Source organism: Diabrotica undecimpunctata, chromosome 9 (assembly GCF_040954645.1).
Source record: "Diabrotica undecimpunctata isolate CICGRU chromosome 9, icDiaUnde3, whole genome shotgun sequence".
In the NCBI taxonomy this organism is placed as follows: Eukaryota; Metazoa; Arthropoda; class Insecta; order Coleoptera; family Chrysomelidae; genus Diabrotica; species Diabrotica undecimpunctata.
In genome coordinates, this window is record NC_092811.1 from 43,551,024 (window position 1) to 43,576,224 (window position 25,201).

General features: G+C 35.0%; 1 protein-coding gene across 1 annotated transcript; it reads right to left on the minus strand.

The window, feature by feature from the left end:
* Window positions 1-570: 570 nt before the first annotated feature.
* On the minus strand, window positions 571-22,790 carry LOC140450011 (venom serine carboxypeptidase-like). Its single transcript, XM_072543435.1, has 3 exons — window positions 22,351-22,790; window positions 14,341-14,760; window positions 571-1,206 (listed from the first exon to the last, which is right to left on the minus strand). Exons 1-3 carry the CDS (start codon window positions 22,760-22,762, stop codon window positions 635-637), a joined length of 1,404 nt encoding a protein of 467 aa, XP_072399536.1. The 5' UTR covers window positions 22,763-22,790; the 3' UTR covers window positions 571-634.
* Between the last annotated feature and the right edge of the window lie 2,411 nt (window positions 22,791-25,201).

Here is a 25,201-nt window from a genome sequence, read left to right on the forward strand (position 1 = left end):
TTTTGAAAATTTTCACAGTAAACAGAAAAAAGTTCACTTACCTTCATTGTTGTCTTGTAAATACATTTTTACCATCTTCATTGCTCTTGATTAAGACATTTCTGATTTTTCTTTATTTTCACATTAATCTCAATGAAGAAAAAAGTTACTTTTATTTATAAATCATAAAAAACATTAGCTTATAACCTCAATTTTTACACAGCTGACAGGCGGTTGTCCATAGAAATTGGACCACCGTCTTTTTACGAATCAGAGTGTCATGCAAAAAAGGAGACCGATGTACCCCATAGGGGTTTTTGCAACAAATATCAAAGGAGAGATCCGATTTGCAATTTTAGTAATATTACCTGGACAACCTCCTATGAAGCACCATTCGAAAGATAATCCTTTTAACTGTATTATTGGCTGCATAACTCCATTTACTGTGAAAATCGACTTCCAGGTACTCCGTAGTGATAGGAATAATACAGAATAGATCTCTTCTCTGTAAAGTGAATTTTATTGTCCATTTTCTTCGATAATAAATTGAAGAAAGCCTCTTATCTTTAAGAAACATATCAGTGTAGTATATAAAATAAATAAAAATATTTTATTTTCAACTAATTACAGACTTTATTTGGCTACAATTACATAATTAATTAACAATTGGTTGGTTTCTGGCAAATTTGTTTATCATCTCCAAGGCCCAGTAGGGTTGATCGGCCGGTACCATATGCCCAGAATTCCTTACCATAATCTCCGTCAAATTACCTGCTGTCTTGACATACCCTGCTATAACATTATCTTTACCAGTCTGCCAAAGTTGCCTTACGGCCTTAGCGTAAACTTCCGAGGAATCAAACTTAAGGTTTTGTAAATAGTCAACAGTCATTGGATAGGCAACTATAATGTCTACTTGTCCATTATATATTAAGACTCTGTATTTGCTAAGAAGGTCAGCCACCAAATGAGCTTGAGAGACCGGGATATCATTGGATAAATTTGAGTAAACGTTTCCGTCATCAAATTCAGTATTACCAACATGAATGGCCTTTCGTAAGTCTTCCCTTTGGAATAACTCTTCCATATATTCTTGCGCACTGCCATCTGATACTAGTGTAAGATAATTGTAAATATCCAAACCACATTCGAAGCTAATGAGATTCAAATCGTAATTCATATTTTCTGCAGCTTGCTGGTATTCCTCCCGAAGAATGTAATCGATAGCTGGAATAAATAGATTTATTATTATTTGTATGTCAATATTGTGCGATGTAAGTTACTAGTTAAGTTTCGAATTTTGATAATTAAGCTTACATGAAAACGAACGAAAATCTAGAAACAGAATATATATATATATATATATATATATATATATATATATATATATATATATATATATATATATATATATATATATATAGAGCGCCTACCACACACTGTCTCGAGGAACTTCATAATATGCGTTCTCAATCACTAAATAGCATATCGTCGTGGTACATGCAATAGGTTGAATGTCAATTAGATGCAATTTTACAGGAAGGACAAAAAACTGATTTTTCGTTTTTTAGTTAGTTAAATATGTTTTGTGACAATGAATTTCGTTTTGAAATTGAGTATGAATTTATAATAGATTATAAAAGTGGTTGTTGACTTTACAGTTTTTGAGAAATGTTGACATAGGATATATTGCGACTTAAAATCAAACCATTTGGATGACATAGGTGAAATTAATTTCAGAATAGGAGTACCGGAAATAAAATCGTGTAGTCATTAAAGTTTTTATTTAATATATAAGAGCGAAGAACAAATTAATTTGTGAGGTAATGTCTCGTAGAATTGGCGATAATCTTGTGGAATTAATTGTTTTAGTTCTTGTAAGTGTGCATATTTCGACGCTTCGATTGGAATTGGCCCTGTGTACAGTTTGAGATGATTTGGTAGTGACTCCAGGCGCTTTGATCTTACAGGTAAATCAGCCCATTCATCTTGGAAGCACAGTTTGTAACGAATAATGCCATTAGGGGTATACTGAAAACCAACCACATCGTTAACACAGGGATCGCCGGCTTTGTTGCCAGGGCGAATAGTTTTGTAGTATAGTGGTTCAAATACATAAAAATCATCATTACTGCAATAAACTGTTTCATAGGGATTCGGTCGTTGTCTCGCAGATTGAATTATTGGAATGTAGTCTGCTGGTGTATAGACTTTTTTTTCAATACTAGAATGAATAGAGTCTACTTCCATGAAGGTGTGCCCAACTTCCAAGTATTTTTGTTCAATAATTACTTTTGTTTTAATGCTTAATTCAAGAAGTGCATTAGAAAGCTTGGTATTTCGGTTCTGGTAACCACACCCATCACTCCAAATTGTAATGTTTTCTGAGTGTCGTTTTTCTACCACTTTTGTTAAAAAGTCTGTGTAAATTGATGCAAATACATCACTTTCGATCCCTGCCACAGCTTCGTGCCAAATGTAGCAGACCGCATCTTTAGTACTTAAGTTAAGGAAAGTCTCATTGTGGACTTTTAACTTAGTCTTGTAGTAATTTGCACTTGCATTTAGTCTTGGAGCTAAAAGAACAGCCTGTAAATCTACAGTATAGGTTTCAGTGTTAGCATTATTGTTGGATTGTTCTTTGTCTCTTGTTTTCTCTTCTTTTACTAATGATGCAGATTACTCTGATGTTTCTGGAATGTTTCTTCATCGCACGTTCCTTTCGTATACTGTGTGCATGTATTACATTGATCCTTTTTTGGAGTATAAAGATCTATATTCATGGTTTTTAAAGTAATATAAAAGGTTTTCCAGGACGATGCAGTTTTGTTTTTTGTTTGACAATCCTCTTTATAAAAGCGGTACATCTCTCGCAGACTAGACCACAAGGGCTCAACGTAAAGTTTAGTGGAAGACGCTCGACAATAATGGCTTTCTACTTTGGGCAGTAAATTCAAAAAATCTTTTACATTATTGTTAACTCTATTTGGTCTTTGTCATGGTGCCTGATTTTCTTGTTCTTCTTCTTCCTGTTCTCCATTTTCCTGGCTTGTACTGGGTTGATCTGATAACACCCAAGAGCGCACAGTCTTTTCACCAACGCTTAATGTGTTCATAAACATATTTCGGCAAACACCTTTCTTCACATCATCTCCATTTTCTTTTAGAGTCAAGTAAAAAGAAAATCCGGTGTTTTTTCTTGAAGTAGTAGTAGTTTTTCTTCTGTATTTTGGACGTGCCTGCAATACAGACCCAGTGACGTAAACTTTTTTAGCCTTCCAAGATGACAGATTCCAAAAGTACGAATGTATTGACTTTCGATCATCTTCACTAATAATATTACATTTGAAATCTTGTCTTGGACCTGAACGTTTGTATCTTTATTCCTAGGTAATGGGGTATTCTGTAACAGGTAGCGGGTAGAAACTGTTTTTGAGTCCCTTGGATTCTATTGGATAGTCCTATGACGGAAAAATAATTAATCCCTGCCCTTCTCAGGAGCTTCTTGACCCGGGAAGCTAGCATCTGTTAAGGGTCCCTTGTCCAGGGTCACAGATGAAGTCCACAACGGCATCCAAGGCGTCGAAGAATATTTTCGGTACGGCGAAGATGGCGGAGTTGACAACCTCTGATTTTAGGGATAGTATAGGATCACAAACCTAGAAGGGTCTGACCCGAAGCGGGCGGCTTCAAACAGCGTGGGTACTCACAATGAGCAATTGAATTAAAAACTTACCAACTTGCCTTGCCAGCGTGGTGTTTTAAGGCAAATACCTCCTAACAAAATGTCAGATTTTAACACAAAAATGGATGTACCCCATGTGAGTATAGCGAGAAATCGAAAGTCTCACACTGATTTATCAGTCCGTCAAAAAGAGATGTCAAAAATAAAACGGGATATCATTGCAGTCAGTAAAGTAAGGCGACATAGAGAAAACCTGACAACACTAAAACCAGGGCATATATTTTACAGTATAGGTAGTGAAACCGAATCAATTGCACTTGCAGATAACATAGTAATTACAAGAGTCACATCCACAAGAGTAGCCTATTTAATAGTTAAGCTAAACCGAAGGAACTAAATAAAGAGTATTCAAGTATATGCTCCAACAACGGACCATCCGGATGAGCAACTTGAAGAACTCTACGATTATAATATCTCAACGGCACTGAAAGAAACACCAACACACTTTACGATTATATGCGGCGACTTTAACGCAAAGATCGGTCTAAATTTAGATCCAAAGGCAGAAATGAGCGTGAACAAACACTACAAGAATTATATTACAACAAAATCTATCTTTACCAGATGAATATTTTTTTCTCTAAAAAAACCACAGAAGATGGACGTGGAAAAGCCCAGATGGCTAGATCGGAAAAGGAATAGACTACATAATTAGTGACAAAAAACATATATTCAATGATTTTACAGTCCTTAATAGCTTTACCACAGGCAGCGATCATAGAATGGTAAGAGCCAAACTCTAATAAAAATTAGAAGAGAAATCAAAGGAAAATGAAAGCATTAACGAAGAAAAACTACGAAAAATAATTAAAGAAGTATCAAAAGCTATAAGAAAAGATTTAAGAATAATTTAAGAATGAAAAGGTCCACCGAACTATAGAAGAGAATAAAAGTCTGAAAGTCCTGAGAAGACGGCTTAACAATAAATGTGAAATACACAAACCAAAGAACAAAGAAGAAGTCTCCATATCAAATAGAGAAAAACTACACATAGTTGAAAACTTCTATCAAAAACTGTACACAAGCCAAAGAGAAGACCAAATGAACTTGGAAGCCACCGCATCACGCAAAATCATCAACCAGGATTTAGAGCTCATACCAGAAATTACACTAATCGAAATCCAAGACGCAATGAAAAGGATAAAAAACAACAAAGCACCAGGAGAAGATGGAGTCATAATAGAAGCTATAGAGATGGGCAGACGTCCCTTCTCAACCAAATAAAAATTTTGTTTAACCTTTATCTAACCGATTGTTGCGTACCGGAAACATGGAACAATGCAGTAACAATTTTACTACACAAGAAAGAAGACAAGGCGCACCTAGAAAACAATATACCAATCAGAATATTAAACCACATCTATAAAATGTTTACCTGAATAATTACGACAAGACTAGAAAAAAAATTGGATTTCTACCAGCCCCGAAAACAAGCTGGCTTTTGCTCAAAATTCGGAACAAACGATCACCTACGAACAGTAAAAACCTTAATAGAAACCTACCGAAAAACCGGTAGCATATAACTGATCACTGGTACTTATCTTCGTAGACTTTCACAAAGCCTTCGATATTGTGAAATTAGAGAGCATTATAACTGCTCCGAATAATAGTATAATAGACTATCGGCTTACAAAGTTAGTACAAACATGGTACTAAAACACCACAATGCATGTAAAACTACATGATACCTCCAGAGAAATTCATATAAAGCAAGGTCTGAGACAGGGCGACACTCTCTTACCTAAATCATTTATAACGGTCCTCAAATACGCCTTTGAAACGCTAAAGTGGGAAAGTAGAGGAATACAAATAGACGGGGAAATGCTTAATAATCTGCGTTCTGCTAACGATACAGTACTTAATACCGAAGATCTGCGTGCAGCACAACAAATGCTACAAGAATTATAAAACGTATCTTCAACAACAGGTCACAAAATGAACATCAGTAAGACCAAAATGACAAATTTGGTTCCCAGCGAGTTCCCATTAAAAATCAAGTGATAAAATTGACAGAAAAGTACATGAAATCAGAATAAGCAATAATAATCAGACCTGTGAATTTCAACGGCGAATAACACTTGCTTGGGCAGCATTTGGTTCACTAAGAGACATATTTAAGAGCAACATGCCAATAGCCATGAAACAGAAGACATTTTTGACCAATGCGTTCTTCCTATTATGACATACGGAGCAGAAACTCTCACTCTCATAAACACAACAGCAATAAAAATGCGAGTGGCACAAAGGTACATGTAAAGATCGATTCTCGGCGTGACAAAAAAGACAAAATAAGGAAACAAGACTTAAGGACAAGAACAGGTATCACTGATGTCGTCGAACGTATAGCCAAGAGAAAATGGAATTGGACAAGTCACATAGCAAGACTAAAAGACTAAAGATATACCAGAAAACTAATTGACTGGCGCTCAAGAGAAGACAAGTGCAGCAAAGGACGACCACCAACACGCTGGATGGACGACATTAAACGAATATCCAAGAAATGGCAGCAAGACGGACATAACCGTGAAGAGTGACAAAAAATGAGAGAGAAAAAATGAGATGGCAGAAGAGGTTGCATGATGACCTCTATTCCTGTATTTTCCATCAACTGCCTTATAATAAAAAATGCATCTGTTGTTTTTCTGTCTTGCCACTCCATCCTTCATCCTCTGGCTCTATACCCCAATTCTTGCCTTGCTCTACCTTAGTAAACCTCTCCGTTCATCACTGTCAGTAGCCATTCTTCTCCACGATCAACTGCCAAGGAGATTTCATCCTTATCTACTTCATCTTTTTATCTCTTTCTCGGTCTCCCAATAGGTCTCTTCCCTTGCATTCTTGCATTTAACACTTAAATTCTTCCATTTAAAATACATGATCTGATCATTGCATTTATTACTTTATCTAAGTTGCCACTTGTTTTTGTCGTTTATAAGGCCTAGTGCTCGTCCCAGTACCTTTTTTTCAAAGAGGTCCTTGCGTTTTACAAATTTAAGTGAATATCGAAGTTTTACATCCCAAGCTCACTGTCAGTCATATTATGGTGTTGCAGATTTATGTTTGTGTCCTTTGATGTACGTCTTGTGGTTCATTATCTAGTTAATATTAAAGTAATTTATATTGACTACGATGATTCTTCTGCTTATCTCTGCATCCGCAATGTTTTTCTTTGTGATATTGACTTCTAACTAGATAAAGCTGTTAACTTTTTCTAAGTTGTCTACTGCCACGTATGTTTTGTGTTTATCTGATTAAAGAATCTATTACAACAGTTGCTCTCTCCGGTTGGCTTTGTACTAGCATTTTCATCTTGTTTGTGTTTGTTGAAAGACTTATTTGTTTAACATGTGACATAATATGTTCTGTATACGTAGTCTCGCCTGTTGCTTCTGTTTTTCTCAAGAGAGGCGAAACTCTCTGCATTCGATTCGGGAAAGTGTCAGGAAAGACCAACGATAGTCTTCGAGTTACCTGGTGTCCAGGATGAACCTAGTCTCCTGGTATATGTTAATTTATTTTAAATCAGTCGACAGTCATTACACAGGTTTGCTAAATACGAATATGATAACTGTGATGATTCCTGAGCTACCTGGTGCCTAGGGTGGACATCGTCAATCGAAATCAGTTGAAAGTCATTACTCAGGGATTTTTGAGCTCGCTGAATACGAATATGACGGCGATGATCTCCAAGGTACCTGGTGCCTAGGGTGACATCGTCCCCTGGAGATTTATGTTAATGAAAATTATAAATAACTAATTAACAAAACACTTCAGGATACGAGGTCCAGGCTAGGTACCACATAACTTGGAAATCGTCACCGTCGTAATATTCGTGTTCAGCAACCCGAAAAACCTCACAGTAATGATTTTTAACTAATTTCAGATAAAGAAAACATAAATCTCTAAGACATAAGGTCCTGGGCTCCAGGAAGCTTATAGATCATAGACACTAAAATATTAGTGTTCGTCGACCTCGAAAACCTTCCAGGCAATGACATTTGAATAATTCCAAATGTAAATAACATAAAACTCAATGAGACGAGGTCCACTTCGGGCACAAAGTAGGTCATAGACCATTCTAGTTATCATATTTGTATTCAGTGACCTCGGAAACCCATGAGGTATAACTGACGACTAATTTAGAATTAAATTAACATGCATCAAGAGAAGAGGTCCTAAACACTAGGTAGTTCAAGAATCATCGTCATTAACATATTTGTATTCAGTGATCTCGAAAAGTTCCGATTAACAAAATAAACTCTTTTTTAATGTTAGGTGATGCTTAGTATAAACTTAAGTTCAAGTTTGTAGGGTAGCAACCCACGACAGCGGAAAAACTGCATTATAGAGGAAAGTCTTCTAATGGTGGCGCCGGATTTATGGTAAATAAAAAACACAAAAAGACTAAACTTACAATTAAAAGCTTAAGTGACAGAGTTATATTTTATCTTATCAACAAAGTAAACGGAAAAATTCGAAGAGCATCCAGGTATACGCACCTATCAGTGCCCACACAGACAAAGAAGTTGAATGTTTCTACGATCACTAAAAACAAGAGGTAAACACCAACTATATTATGCTGATGGGAGCTAAAACACCAAAATAGGCCACAAGCAGTATAATTCGACGTTTCTACTTAGACCTCACGAATATCACGACAGGGATCAAACTCTTATAGAATATCTTCTGCAACACAGGCTATATGTCATGAACACTCATTTAAAAAAAACCGAGAGTTATACAAAACATAATATAGTCGAGATGCTTACATTCCAGAAGTAGAAATCCCAGCAATACTAAATCAATGATCAAAGGAACTTCCAAATATAACCGGAGAGGAAATTTAATCAGCGTTAAAAGTTATGAAGAATAAAAAACCACCCGGAGAAGATGGCATTGTAAGTAAAATGATAAAACTATAGGACAAATGCGTCATCAAAGCTCTAAAAACTCTTTATGCCTGTCTCTTTAAAGGCATTACACGAGAAAAATGAAATATTTGCATTGTGATAATATTGTATAAAAGAAGAAGATGTAACAAAAATTAGAAATTGCCGATCTATCAGCTTGTTATCTCATTTATATAACCTTTTTATGACAATAATTGCTAAGAGACAGGGATCTGAGCTAGATTTTTACCAACCACTAGAGCAAGCAAGAAGAAATCTTGGATGACTCCAGAAATCCTTCACTTAATGGAACGCAGAAGGTTAATTAAAGGAAATAAAGATGAATACAAAAAAATGCAGGCTTACATCAGAAGAAAAATAAGAGAAGCTAAACAAAAAGAAGCTGTAGAGAAATGTAAAGAAATAGAAAGACTACAAGCCAAGCATGACAATTTTAATGTACACAAAAAGGTAAAAAACATAACGGGTACTTTTAAAAAGAGAACACAAATTGAAACTCATAGACACCAATGGAAAATTAATCATTGACACCCAAGAGATGAAGGACAAATGGAGAATATATTTGGAGACACTTTTTCAAGATCAAAGAACGGATTATAGGCATCCATTTTCAGAGAGGATGACGGGCCCGGACATACTTAAATCCGAGGTAGAAGAAGCAATAAAACGGATGAAAAACAGAAAAGCTGTAGGGCCTGATAATATCGAAGCTGAATTTTTAAAACTCTTGGAGGATGAAGGAATAAATTGGATCACGGCTGTCTTCAATAAAATATACAATACAGGAATCATCCCTGATAAATGGCTAGAATCAGAATTCATAGCGATACCTAAAAAACAGGGGGCTAAAAAGTGCGAAGAATATCGAACAATCAGCCTAATGAGCCACATGTTGAAACTGTTTCTTAGAGTCATCCATGGAAGAATTTATAAGAAGTGCGAGGAACAAATATCAGACAGACAGTTCGGCTTCATTAACGCAGTGGGTACCAGAGAGGCACTTTTCGGAGTACAGGTACTGATTCAAAGATGCAGGGACGTTAACTGCGACGTATACGCGTGCTTGATCGACTATGAAAAGGCATTTGACAGAGTTCAACATCAAAAGATGATAAACATTTTAAAAGAAGCAGACCTGGATGACAAAGACCTCAGAATAATTTCAGAACTATACTGGAATCAGACCGCATACATGAAAATTAACGGAGAAGAAACAGATCACATAAAAATACTACGCGGAGTTAGACAGGGATGTATTCTATCGCCGTTGATATTTAATATGTACTCAGAAAAAATTTTTAACGAGGCTCTTTACGGAATAGACGAAGGCATCCTTCTAAATGGTGAAAGAGTAAACAATGTTAGATATGCCGACGACACCATGGTGATAGCAGATAGTTTAGAGGGACTTCAGAGGCTAATGGACAGAATAAACGAGTACAGTCAACAGTACGGACTAAACATTAATACCCACAAAACCAAACAAATGATTGTCAGCAAGGAGAATATAAATGGGGCTCATCTATACATTAATGGGACGCAGATAGAGCGAGTAAAACAGTATTGCTACCTGGGAACTATTATAAACGAACAGTGGAGCAATGTACAGGAAATAAAGTGCCGCATAGGAAAGGCAAGAACGGTCTTTAACAAAATGAGCGCCATCTTCAAAAGTCACAACATATCCCTGGATACAAAAATGAGACATTTGAGATACTATGTTTTCTCTGTGTTGTTGTACGGGGCGGAGGCATGGACGCTTACAGACACCACTATTAAAAAACTTGAAGCATTTGAGATGTGGCTTTATAGAAGAATGCTGAGAATATCATGGACAGCAAGGATCGCGAACAACGAAGTTCTAGAAAAAATGAAGAAGGAACCAGAGATTGTGTTTACGATCAAACGCATAAAATTGCAATATCTTTGACACGTTATGAGAAATCAGCACCGTTACTCCCTGCTGCAGTCTATATTGCAAGGTAAAGTCAAAGGTAAGCGAGGACCCGGTAGAAGGAGAATATCATGGCTGCGGAATTTAAGAACATGGTTTAAGAAAACCTCAACGGAGCTGTTTCGAGCCGCAGCGAGCAAGGTCATGATTGCCAATATGATTTCCAACATCCGAAACGGATAGGAACCAGAAGAAGAAGAAGAAGAGCAAGCCTGATGTAGGATATCGTTTTGAAACAAATGATCTCCTAGAAGTAATAAAATCCTTTATAGAGAAAGTTATAGAATATAACAAGCCATTGATATTATAATTTGTGGACTTCGAGAAAGCATTTGACTTGTCTTGGAAGAGACAATCAAACAACAGAGTTAAATAGGAGAATAAGACTAAAATAAGCAGCTTATGGAAAACTGAGGGAAAACTTAGATCAGATACTATCATGTGCTTAAAAAAGAAAGACTTTGATTATTATGTACTCCCAGTTCTAATGTATGGAGCAACAACAATAACCTTTACCAGAAAAATTAATAAAAACGATGCATGTGGCACAGAAGACAATGGAGAAGTCAGTGTTAAATATATCCCACAGAGACGGAGTTTTACATAAAATAGTTAGGAGAAAAACTGGCGTTAAGGACGCCGTTAAAAGAATTACATTGCTGAAATGAAATTGTAAAAGTCATGTTGCCAGAATCATAGATGGAAGATGGAACAAGAAAATTTTAGAATGTAGACCTAGACACGATGCTTACAGTAATAGACGACGTCCTCTAACAAGGTCATCAGACATCAAACACATCCAGCATGACTGTATTTAAGGTACTCAAGCGTGTATGCAATGGAATTATTTACAGGAGATCTATGTATGTATGGAGTGAACTCAAATCGGCTAATGATGATGAATATTATAAAAAGTTAGACGGAAAATGTGAAACAGACTAAATAAAAATATGTAGCCACATAACAAAAAACCGACGTTAACCCTTTATAGGTCTGTGGTCGATATTTCGACCACTGCTCTTATTAATACTTATGAGCTATTAATTGACATGAAAAGTTACCGAAGTGCAAATTCAGTGTTTGTAAATGAATTGTACCCAAAATGAACACCACAGAACAAAATACGGCAACGTGGCAGCAATGTGGTCGATTCGCCAACCACAACCCATCATACTCTGTAAGTTACCGTTGAACGTGATCACAGGTTTTTGCCGTTTGTAAAACTTAGAAAAATAATTTACAAAAGATTTATACATCAAACTCAAGGTAACACATCACAGTATTATGGTCTTTTATTATCTATTCAGATTTTATTGGCGCTAAGATGATAGATCTTGATTTACTAAACATAACCTCAAAGTAGCACATGCTGATTTTACAATAATTGTTCTATTGAAATGTATTTTCACTCTTGTTTATTTTAAATCTATACAATTATATTCTTTTTTTACGTAAATCTGACTTACTTGAATAATATTTCCAAGAATTAAATTGCTGTGCGGTAGATCAAGTAATTAAATTTTTCAAGTATTTGTATACAACAATGTACGTATATTTTGCAGTAAAATGGAACACCGCAATATACTTGAAAATTTACAAAATATGACTCAGGATGATTTATTTGATTACATAGATGGTATTCCATATCAACAAGCCATAAATTCAGATTTTGAGGGTGATTCTGATGCAGAAGATAATCTTCCTATTTCCAACCGAACGTCGGTTGCATCCAACGCGACTATTACTTCATTGTCTAATGATGACAAGGTTGAATTTCTTGATGTTGATTCAGATGACTCAATGGATGCTATAGCTTTCCACCCTCAGGTAAGAACAAATCGCATTTTTGACGACGTCGATACTTCCTCAGGCGAAGACGAAATAGAAGAGAACCAAGAGAACACAGTAAAGTGCGATGATACATATAAATGGAGAAAGAACGCTTCTGATGCACAAAAATATTCGAATGCGCCGTTTACCAGACCATTTGGCCCAGCAAAACCGGTCAATATAAATTCACCATTCGACGTGTTTTCTTTGTTCATGAGCAAAGATATTATAACTTATATAATTACACAGTCAAATCTCTATGCTCAACAACAAAATCATACTAATCTCGACCTAACTGAGGAAGAACTGAAAGCATTTCTAGGGGTTCTTATAATCATGGGGTTTCATAAACTACCTAGTTTGAGACATTATTGGTCAACTGATATTAACATGCACGTGCCAAGAGTTTCGCAAATTTTTACGCAAAAACGATTCTTAAAAATTCTTCGTTTTCTCCATCTAAACAATAACGAAAACATGGAAAGAAATCAAAATAACCCCAATTTTGACAAACTGTTCAAAGTAAGGCCTTTGATAACAGAACTGCAGCAACGCTTTCAAGAGAACTTTTATACAAGTAGAAATGTTGCGGTAGATGAAAGTATGGTTGCTTTCAAGGGGCGAAGTTCTCTCAAACAATATATGCCGAAAAAGCCCATAAAAAGAGGCTTTAAAGTTTGGGTCGTTGCATGCTCCGAAACTGGATACGTGCACAAATTTAGCATATATGAAGGCAAATCTCAATCACAACATGCTGAATATGGTTTAGACGCTAAAACGGTATTAGACATTACCGAGTCTCTTAGAGGCGCAAACTACTGCATTTATTTCGATAATTTTTTCTCGAGTTTTCCTCTTCTTAAGAAAATGTTAACCTATGATTTGTTCTGCTGTGGAACTTTTAGAATAAATCGTAAAGGCTTTCCAAAACAAATGAGAAAGGACAAAACAATGAAAATGGGAGAACACGATTATTTCATGTCCAATGATATGTCTGTTGTTAAATGGAAAGATCGGGGGCGCAAATGCGTTTTAGTCGGCAGTACTATGCATAATCCACTTGAGATTACTTCAGTTTTGCGAAGAAAACCGAATGGTGAACAAGAAAGTGTTAAGTGTCCAAAATCCATAAGTGATTACAATCGCTATATGGGTGGAGTCGATCTATTCGATCAACACTTCATGCTTCTTATCCAATTTCATGGAAATCCCGAAGATGGTATATGAAGATTATTTACTATTTGATTGATGCAGCAGTGGTAAATTCATATATAACTTATAAGACTACAATGTAAATGAGGTCCATTAAATCGAAACCAATGAGTCACCTGTATTTTAGAAGTGTATTGGCCAACGAGCTCATAGGTGATTTCTATAACAGAAAGAGACCAGGACCTAAGGTAACAATAGGAAGAAATAAACTGAAGAAAATGGGAGCAACCACTAATTCTGTTAGCGTTGAAAGCACGGTGAGACTAAGCGATGTTGGCAATCACATGCCAGAAAAAGGAACATCAAGACGTTGTGCACTCTGTTCAACGAGAGCAAAGCCAAAACGTTCAAGTATTAAATGCTCAGATTGCCAGGTTGCATTATGTATTCAATGTTTTCCATTATTTCATAATAAAAATGTTTAATTAATGTGTTTTTTTCTGTGGTCGATTATGGAACCACAACTACATTTACCAAAGTCAACATACCTAATCAGGCTGTGGTCGAAATTTCAACCACCTAAAAAAAACAACAAGGAGTGAAAATAAAATGAAAATACGAATGAAAGTTCAATAACGGATCATTCCTTATCTATAATCTGCAAAGAATTTGTTTATATTACCAAAAAATAATTCTGCCCTATAAAGGGTTAATTCAGCTGTCGAAAATTTTTGTAATTCGGATACTTATTAAATAATAATATACCTTACTTTGATTTTCTTGGTACTCCATGTCATTTCTCGTATTTAAATCCACCAGGCCATGTTTATATAAATAATCTGCGTACTTAATTTGATACTTGGGATCAGTCAAACCATTACCAATTGCCACTCCTTGGAGGTTAATATGTACCGAAGCCGAAGGGTTATATTTATCGATAGCGTGGCCAATGGCTGGAATGTACTTTCCTGCATAGGATTCACCAGTGATTATGAATGGATTCTTCTGGTATTCATTAAATACGGTGAAGAATTGAACTAGAGCTGCGTAGAGATCATCACCTACTTTAGTTTGATTTTGGGCATATCCTTCATTAGTAAAGCTCCAGCCGGTACCAGCCGGTTGGTCGATGTATAGGACCGAATTTTGAAGTGTCCAAGATGTTTCTCTTAGGCCAATTTCATCTTTTCCTGTAACAAAACTTAAATTTAGCTATTTAAAGATATTTGGATAATATTAAGATATAAGGAGTGACTCTTAGAATTATAAAAGAAACAAAATGTACTGCGCGGCATAAGTTAGGGATATTGACAATATAATGGCAATGGTACTTTTTTCTGCATTAAATATTTGTATGTAAACAATTAAAGATTAGGGTAAAATTTCTGTGAATCAAATTTAAGGCGTTAACCGATCATTTGGGGTTTTAACTTATTGTTATAAAAATTTTTGTCTTTGACACAGACAAAAAATAAAAAAGTGTCTTTGACCGGTATTGTCACCATATATAGACAATACTGGTCATGTGTGTGGGTAATGCTAGTCAATTTGTTTGTGTTATTATTAAAATAAAAATCAATATCTATTTAAAATTTTTTGTTATAAAACGATTAACGAATGTGCCTTAATGGGTAATAATTCAAGTAAATCAATAAGAAAGGTGAAAAATATTTTTTAATACAAAACAAAAAAAATAACAAAAATAGGTATGTGTTTTAATGTAAAAATGGTTGATAGTCATCACAGGTATAACCCTCTGCTGAATCCCATCCACTGCACTCTGAATGGGCCCATCTTGAGCAAAGGGTACATCTAAACCACATTTTATTGTTTTTGCCAAACTCGCTGCAAACCAGGCATCTATCTTCGTCTGCATCGTCACTGTCATCACATGGTATATCGATATCTGATTCCGAAGAACTAGAATCAAATACCAATTAACTACAAATCTTGTAATGAGGTTTCTTAGTTAGTAGGTACTTGTTTTCTAGTCTTATTCGTATTTTGTCTTTTCTGGGATTTTGGGGTATTTAATTTAGTTTTTTCTTTTTCTTAGATTTTCTTAACCTATTCCTCTTTTTTCTGTTCCTTTTCTTCTAACTCTTGTTTAAAAGGCGTAGATATCAGGATTTTGGCATGCAGTTTTTTTCTGGTTATACTCTTTCTTACAGCGGAATTTGTAATAGACGTAAGTTCTTTAAATGATGTGAAACTAGTAGAAGGTCCCGGAATATGATAAATTGCTGTTGTTTCAATCTGATTTTTATTTATAGGTGGCAAAGTTTGAGATGGGTTTGTATTGTAAATTTTGGCTGGTATGGCTTCATTGTTATCTTGGACTTCAACAAGCGATTGATTTTGTAATGTTGTAGCAGCTAAGAAATCTTGATCTGTAAATACTTTTGGGTTGAGTAAAAAAATGCCGGCGTATTTAAAGCCAGATTTTCCTTTACTTATGGTCGCTGCTGTAGAATGTGCTTTATTAAACAGACCAGCAACATCATATGGCGTAATATTTTGCATAACATATGTCTTAATAAACAAAATACATTAATTTCGATATTCAGCTTTAAGAGGCCCATAAAAACAATATTCAAAAGTTGGATCTTGTAAGATGAATGAGGCGAAATTGAAAGCATAGAAATATTATTTGCTTTGCAATATTCATAAACTTTTATTGATATGTGGCTGAAATAGTTATCTGTAATTAGAAGGACTGGTGAGGTTTCACTGGGTTTTGAGTATTTGGGGAAGTGTTGCAACCATTCATAAAATAAACTTTCATCAATCCAACCAAATTAACTTAATCTGCTGTAATGTTGGATAAGAGGGATTAATCTGAGAAATTGATGTCAGACAACTAAGTGAATCAGATATTATAAGAGATTTGGGAAGTTTTTTTCTAGAATATAGGTTAGGGCCTTATTGATGGCAAATAGTTCTGCTGTAAAAATACTTGTCTTAGGAGACAATTATTTATAGATGGAATCTTCATAGGATGTCACAAAGCATGCTTCTACTCCATTTATGGTCTTAGATGCGTCCGTGTATATAAAATGGTAATTTTTGTACTGTGTGAGAATATGGAGAAAGTGAGTTTTAAAAAAATTTGGTATCACGTTATTTTTGTTATATGCTCTAAGTTTAAGGTTACAAAGCGGAGAATGAACAACCCAAGGAAAATATAAACTTATTTCACAGATAGGATAAATGGGAGGTAGTTTAATATTAAAATCGAATACGTATCTATTATCTCGTTCGTAGAAAGGTACAGGACCCCTATTTCTTTTTCGATAGACCTCCTGGAACCTGTTAGCAACAGCATGATGAAGAGCTGGATTTTTTGGGTTAGATTCTATACTCGAGACATACGATAGAGTTAAGTATTTTCTTCTTAGGTTTAAGGGTGGCTCTCCAGCTTGACAGAGTAGACTGTCCACAGGACTGGTGCAATATGCTCCTAGAGCAAGTCTAACGGCTGAACTCTGAAGAGTATCCAAAGTTTTAAGCAATGCTTGGTTTGCGGTGTTATACACAACACATCCGTAGTCCAGTTTTGATCTAATTAAAGCTCTAAATAAATTTATTAGAATTGGAAAATCTGCTCTCCAATTTTTATGTGATACAGATTTCATAATGTTTAGTCCAGCATGGCACGATACTCTTAGCGAGTGTATATGACTTGTCCAACTTAATTTTGAGTCCAGTTGCATTCCTAGGAATTTTATTTCTTTTGTATATTCTATAGGAGAATTGTTTGAAAATAGATTGGGGAGCTTTTGTGAATTTGATTTTCGTGAAAAATGTATAGCTTTTGTATTTGTGTTGGAAAACTGCAGCCCAATATTATTAGACCACGATTCTATTGACTTAACGAGCTACAGAAATACGATTATGAGCCGATAATATGTTTTTATTTCTTACTAGAATTACCAGATCGTCAGCATACAAAAAAGTTTTAATTGTGCCATTGCAGTCCGACACAACATTGTTAATAGCAATTAAAAATAGTGCTTCGCTTAGATTCGAGCCCTGTGGAATTCCATTTTTCTGTAATTTAGATTCAGACAAATGATTATTGATTCGAACTTGGAAATATCGTTGCCGTAGAAAGTTTGAAATAAAAGCAAACATGTTACCGTGAATCTTCCAATTGATCTATTTTTCCTAAACCCACTTTGTTCGGGTATAATAAGATGTTTATGTTCAATATACCACATGAGTCGATTGGCAATGATCTTTTCTAGCAACTTACACATGGCATTGGTGAGAGAGATTGGTCTATAGGATTCTGCTTCAAATTTAGGTTTACCTGGTTTGTGTATTGGAACTATGATTGACGAGTGCCATATGTGTGTGAATACCTTATTGGTCCATATAAAATTAAATAGTTGCAATAATAGTTCTTGGCCTACTAGTGGTAGGTTCTGTAGAAAAAGTACAGGTATATTATATGGTCCTGGACTATTATTTCTAACGGAGTTAAGAGTTTCAATAAGTTCAGTCAAGCTTACAGAATTGTTTATTGGTGAAGTGTCATTGATTATTGGTATTCCTTTATTTTCTTCAAATCGTTTCTTATTTAAGAATTCTATTGAATAGCTTTCATCACTAGAAGCGGTACGATATTGATTTGCCATTATTTCAGATATATTGCATTCGGATGTCTGATTGTCTTTTATTAAGTACTTTATAGAGTGTTGTGAATTTTTTCCAGATATACTTCTAATCATGTTAAAGATTTGACCAATTGGAGTAGATCTATTGATTTCTGAAACAAACTTTTGCCATGACAATTGCTTGCTTTTTTTAAAAATAAATCTACATTTAGCTCTTATTCTTTTAAATTCCAAAAGATTTTCAGTAGTTTTATATCGTTTATATCTATTAAAAGCCGATTTAGATTCCCTTATTGCCTGTTTGCACACATAGTTCCACCACGGTACAGGTGAATGTTTTGGATGAAAAGCTGTTTTTCCAATGGATTTATTTGCTGCATCAATGATGACTTTATTGAAAAATGATGTTTTCTCGTTAATATCTTGTTCTGAGTCTAACATTTCTCTAAGATTCATAGCTGATGAAGAAATCAATGTTGAGAACGTCCAGTTCGCTTTATTTAAGGACCATTTGGTGATGTGTGTATTGTGCTTATTGTACAACAGATTGTTAACTAAGATGGGAAAGTGATCACTTCCATATAGATCAGGTAAAGTGTCCCACGATAAACTAGGTTGCAAGTTTGGTTCACAAATTGACATATCAATTGCTGAAAACTCTCCTGTTGCTGCATTATATCGAGTATTCCTGCCGTCATTAAGTAGATTTAAATTGAGATTATTTAGAATATTTTCTACTTTTCTTCCCATTTTTGTCAATTTTTTGAGCCCCATAATCAATTATGTGCATAAAGACTGCAGATGTTAACTTTTGGCGGACCTACTAAGCACACCGCTACTTTTAGTTTTCGAGTAATTGAATTAATTATTTTAGTACATCGCGATTTCATTTTTTTATATAATGTGAGGATAGATCTCTTTTAATAGATTAAGTAAGCCTAAGGTGTCTTCTGTATAAGTTTTAGATAGACTCAATTTATCTGGAGATCCTAAAGCATTTTCAAAAAAATCAGTTAATTGTTCAAAATTTAATATTGGTGTTATAAGTTTATTAGTAATAAAATCTTTTACGGGTTCCATACTGTTAGCAATAGTCTCAGAATTATCAATAGTTTTGGATTTTTTAAGTTTTATTAAGTTAAGTATTGGTTTTGTAAAATTTTCTTTAGGTTCCTGTAAAGGTGAGGATAAAATTTGATCAAGGCTGCGCTTAGCTGTGCTTGTTTCTTGACTAGGTGTATTAGTTATTTCAAGTGTATCAGTGGTATTTATTGATATGCTATTGATAGGGCATGCTAGTGTTGAGGAAGAGTTTGGGATTGATGTATGAGGTTGTGAAACATTAGGTGTTGTTGATAACTGGGTAGTTGTTATATTTGTATCTATGCATGTAGTTTGAGAACTTGGAAATGATGTTGAGGGTGATATTTGGGATGCAGTTAATATTGGTGTAGTTAATGAAGAAGGTATAGTCGAAGATATTCCTCAAGTTTGGCGTTTTCCAGAGCATTATATCAAATAGCTTGTTTCTTGGATGGGAATTTTGGAGTTGAATTGATTAACGCTGCAGAATATGAAGAAATTTTATGTGATGTCAATAACATTTGGGGTCTCGACGCCCCTGGACTATTAACATCATCCATTTTCGTTTTTTAATAACATCAGGCAATATAGACAATATGAACTTGTTGTGAAGTAAGTATCTAATTAGATTAAAATTACTTACAGATTTTCTCCAATAAGTTCACTAATTTTTATTTACAATCTTAAAGCAATTTTCCACATTGAAATTATTTCAATTGTCATTAATCCGTTCCAGTCCCCCAAAAAAACACGTTACTTGTTTTTGTTAAGTGTTTTAAAGTAATAAGAAAAATGTATTAAAAAGAAAAAACATTTATGTATAAATAACAAAAAATACATATTGATACATATTGTTACTTGTCACGAGCAGTTGTATTCTCCCACATTCTCAGGATTTCATTTAATTCTTTTTTCTTCCAATTATGTTTCTCTTTAAAATTAAATTTCTCTTTAAAACTAATTTTTCGTTGAACCGCCGTATGCTGCTGCGAATGTAGTTCGTCTAACTCTTCGGTTGTCAGCTCCTGAGACTGTTCTTTGACAAGTTCGTTCACATCTCTTTCATGCACCTCCAGACGCATGGATTTTCTAAGAGAAACAATCTCATCTACCACTGACACTTCGGGTTCCAGTCCTTCGCAGGCCGTTTCATCTACATCCTCAGTCCACAGATTCCTCCATGCAGAGGTTAAGGGGTTAAGGTCTTTGTTACACCTAGCCAGGCTTGCTTAATAATTCTTAGGCATATTACTATGTTAAAGTGGTCTTTTCAGACCTCTCGAAAGGTAAAGTTTGTGTTCATCGTTACCTCAAGGCAGCGCCGAAAAATGTGCTTGGTATACAACTTCTTAAAATTAGAAATCACTTGCTGATCCATGGGCTGCAAGATAGGAGTGGTGTTGACTGGAAGTTAGAGAATCTTTATAAACTTGAACTCTTGGAGTAAATTATCTTTGAGATTTGGTGGGTGAGAAGGGACAATATCGGAGACAAGAAGGATTTGCATGAGGAGATTGTTTTGCTGTAGATATTTTTTAACAAAGGGGGCAAACACCAGATTTATCCACTTCACAAAAAATTTTCTGGTAACCCACGCTTTTGGATTTGCCCCCCATATAACTGGCAGTTTTTCTTCTTTTAAATCTTATGTGACTTAAAGTCTCTGGGATTTTCTGAATGGTAAACTAAAAGAAGTTTTGCGCATTTTAAACTACTACTACTACTACATAGCGCAAAGTAGTAGAATTAATCTATTTTTCATAGGTTTGTGACCTGGCATTGTCTTCTCCTCTGCGGTTATATATTATAAGTCCTATTCGGCATCTTTTAAAGAAAAGCCCTGTCTCGTCACAGTTAAAGACTTGCTGGGGAATGTATCCTTTGGCTTCTATCAGTTCGAAAAACGTTTTAATGTAAACCTCAGCGGCTTTTACATCTGAACTTGCTGCCTGACGAAGTGAGTGCCGATCCTTCTTCTAAAGTTGTTAAACCAGCCCCAACTGGCTTTAAACGAGTCTTCCGATTCATCATTTGTGGAAGTGTGTAAGATTTGCTTCAGTAAATCTTCGTAAATCGCTCGTGCCTTCTCACATATAATGCTTTGTGTTAAGGTTTCTCCTTGAAGCAGCTTCTCTGTCACCCACACCATTAGTAGTTTCTACATCTTTTCATGGAGCTTAGAAATTATTGTAACGCCCTTAGCTGGCAATATACCATTTATCACCTCCTTTGCCCGTAAATCCTCGTCAAGTCAGATACTGGTACACCTTATTTATGTTTTTTAAGGATTTTACGGTTTAGTTTAATAGACATCATCTTCTTCTTCGAACCCATAATTGTAAAAATAAATCTAATATTATAATGTACAAAAAGTATAAAACGCGAACCCAACTTATCAACAATATCATGAATGTGTTGCTTGTGTGAGTCCATTTCAAAAGGTAAAAGAAATAATAAATTAGACTTACTCACAATCAATTTAATTTAACTATCAGACGACCGGTTTCGCTTTCTACAATATGCAAAGCATCTTCAGGTCACGATACAAAGTTAAATTAATAAATGAATGAATTCCGGCATTATTAATTTAACTTTGTATCGTGACCTGAAGATGCTTTGCATATTGTAGAAAGCGAAACCGGTCGTCTGATAGTTAAATTAAATTGATTGTGAGTAAGTCTAATTTATTATTTCTTTTACCTTTTATCAACAATACTTCGAAAATGAGAGAAACAAGCAAAGCAGACAGACTGAGGTCTATAGTAAAAATGTACGCAGTCTAAAATACATCGACATCGAGAGTGCAATATGGTTAGGATTAGAATCCGAATTTTTCTCGGATTTAACTTCCAATGACCATTTAATTTTTCGGTATAATATGGCGAGGCCGCAAAGATCTATTGCTAGTAAAATTACCTTTTATTAATAAAGCATTTGAATTTTTCTTTGTTTCAGTTCCCTATCGCCTGATTAATTTCACTGATAAAGCTGATTGTTTTTGTTTGGTAATTTTTGTTTTAAATGTTTTGTCCATTAAATTAATGTGATAAAAATATATAAATAAGTCAAATTTCTTACCTTTAAACACAAACGGTCCATTTTCCTGAAATAATCCAAACATAGATGTTGCACCTGGGCCACCTTGTAACCAAAGGATAACGGGATCATTTGTAGGATCGTTCTGAGACGGAAAGAACCAAAAGAACAAATTTGAGTTATAAGTTTCGTCAACCCTGAAATATCCAGCATAACTGTTAACTTCTGGCATAAAGTCAGTTACTTTAGCTTTCGCCTTAGCTTCTTTAATATCTCCATTTTTGATCAAATCTGTCAATATGAGCGGTTCTCCTGCGTCGCCAACCCTGATATTCGCGTCTAGTTTGCCGTAGAAATCTTTGAATGGGGGCTTTTTAAAAAAGTTCCTAAACTCCGATGAACCCACGGCGGTAGATGCTATTGTGAATAGCACAATATATAATAGAGTATACATTTCTATTAAATATAAATAAATTGTACGGGTATTTGATAATAATACCCTTATATACTTGATAAAACCTTAAAATTTGATTGACGACGACTTAATCTTTAAATTTAAATATCAATTCTATCGAAATTCAAATAAAACTCAATAATAAAAAAAGAATTTTATCTAAAACAATGATTGATGATTCTTTAAAATATAGAAAGTCATATATCCCATATTTTTTTCACATTACCATATCTATTATACCTTGCAATCTTGGAGATAGAAAAAAATCCTTTTGAAGTGCAATACATACAACTGAAATTTTTTATTATTTATATCTAGTTCTTTTGTGGATCCAAAGATATAAAAATATTTAAAACTAATATAATATTATTTAATAGTAATATGTTGAATAATTAATATATTCAAATAATCAACCACAATTACGTTTTTTATAGCATAAACTGAGTGGCAATCAGCCAGTCACAACATAACACAACATACCAAACCAAAAAGATTTTTTTTGATTAACCACATTAACCACTTCCCGTCAGGATTTAAAAAATGTTAGTATATATTACTTACTGTGTTTTAAAATGGCAATTAAATGAAAAGACTTCATGAAAAAGCTCTTATCAGAAAAGGAGCTAGAAGATATAATGACAATACAAATTCTGGACCTTTCAGATATTCTGTGATTCTGACGATAATGTAATGAGTTGTTAGTCCATCTACAGCCCAACAAAGCGAAGAATTTAAAATTGATGAAGTCGATATTAAAGAATCAGGTATAAAAGAAACGGTAATTGAGGATGCACTAATTAAAAGTGTTAAACCTCTTAAAGCGGACCAAAAATTGCATAAGAAAAATGTCGTCGTAGTTTTTGAAGATTACATCTTACAGGAAGGAGCAGTTAGTCCACAGTTCTCAGGATGCACAGCGCCTACGGATGTTTTTGTTACACTACTCGGAGATTTTGTGGAGAAAATTAGTGATTAAAGTAATTTGTCTGCAGTGTAGAACAAAAAGATACTGAATATGAAACAAGTTGAATTACTATACCACCAACTTCCCATGGAAAATGTAATTGAATACTTCTGAAGATTTACATGCGCTCCTTGTTTCAAAAACTATGACAAGGAATAGTTTCAAGACTATATTAGCAAATTTACATGTAAACGAAAACCATCAAGTTCTACTCTAATAGAAACAATAAAGATAAGGCACTCAAAATTCGACAGATGATAGATACGTTAAACAAGCAATTCACATGTTATCAGGGTACATAAAAACTTCTCTCTCTTGTCGTTTCCTCATTGCTGAGGATCGTGATTTCCTACAATGCGGGCTGTCAATTCTCTCCATCTCTTGCGATTTTGGGCTGCTCTCATGGACTCGGAAAACGACTCTCCAGTGGCTTTCTGTACTTGATCTGACCATCGGATAGGTGAGCGTCCTCTGCCGCTACGTCCTTCTACGTTTCCGCACACAATTAGTCTTTCTAAGTTGTCATTGTCTCTTCTCGCAATGTGGCCAAAAAACTTTAAAACATTTGCAAGACACTGAGAGGAGAGTCTGGTCTGAATGTTTAGCTCTTCGAGAATCGACTGATTGGATCTGTGCTCCGTCCACGAGACGCGTAGCATTCGTCTCCAGCACCACATTTCGAATGCGTCAATCCTTTTCCTATCCTCTAATTTTATTGTCCATGTTTCGGCACCGTAACTGAAGATTGAAAAAATAAGTGTCCATACCAGTCTCATTTTGAGTTTTTTGAATAAAGAGCGGTCCTTCCATATTTTTGACAGTCGACTCATCGCATTCTTGGCCATCCCTATTCTTCTGCGAATTTCCGTATGGGAGGAGGCTGTATTGCTTAAGGAAGATCCTAGATACGTGAACTCGTCTACTTTCTCGAATTGATTTAGGGCGCCTCCTGTTTGGAGGATATTCGCGTGGTCCACAATCATGATTTTTGTTTTCTGATTATTAATCTTGAGCCCACACTTGTTGATTTCGGTTTCTACTCTCTTTATCAGTCTCGACATCTCCTCTTCAGATGTTGCTATCAGTGTTGTATCGTCTGCGAATCTTAAGTTTGAGATCTTTTTTCCTGCAATGGAGATGCCGCCTCTCCATCCGTCGAGTGCGTTCCTTATAATGTATTCTCCATATAAATTGAACAGGTCTGGAGATAGTATGCACCCTTGTCGTACACCTCTGCTGGTTTTGAAGGTATCAGATTGCTGGTTTTCAATTCTTATTTTAACTGAGTTATCTTCGTATAAGTTTTTAATTAATATTGCCAAATGATCTGGAACTCCCATCTCATGAAGAACTGTCCAGAGAACTTCCCACTTCACACAATAAAATGCCTTTTGGTAGTCTAGAAAACAGATTATTATTGGAATTTTAAATTCGCGGGCCTTTTCTATGAGCTGCCGCATATTAAGGATTTGCTC

Bases quoted from the DNA above. Each gene is read 5' to 3' on its own strand.
- LOC140450011 (XM_072543435.1), bottom strand. From the start codon at position 22,762: ATGTATACTCTATTATATATTGTGCTATTCACAATAGCATCTACCGCC. The intron at 14,761-22,350 runs GTAAGAAATTTG...GTTTTGTTACAG, and splicing joins TGGACCGTTTGTGTTTAAAG to GAAAAGATGAAATTGGCCTA. The intron at 1,207-14,340 runs GTAAGGTATATT...TATTTATTCCAG, and splicing joins GGAGTACCAAGAAAATCAAA to CTATCGATTACATTCTTCGG.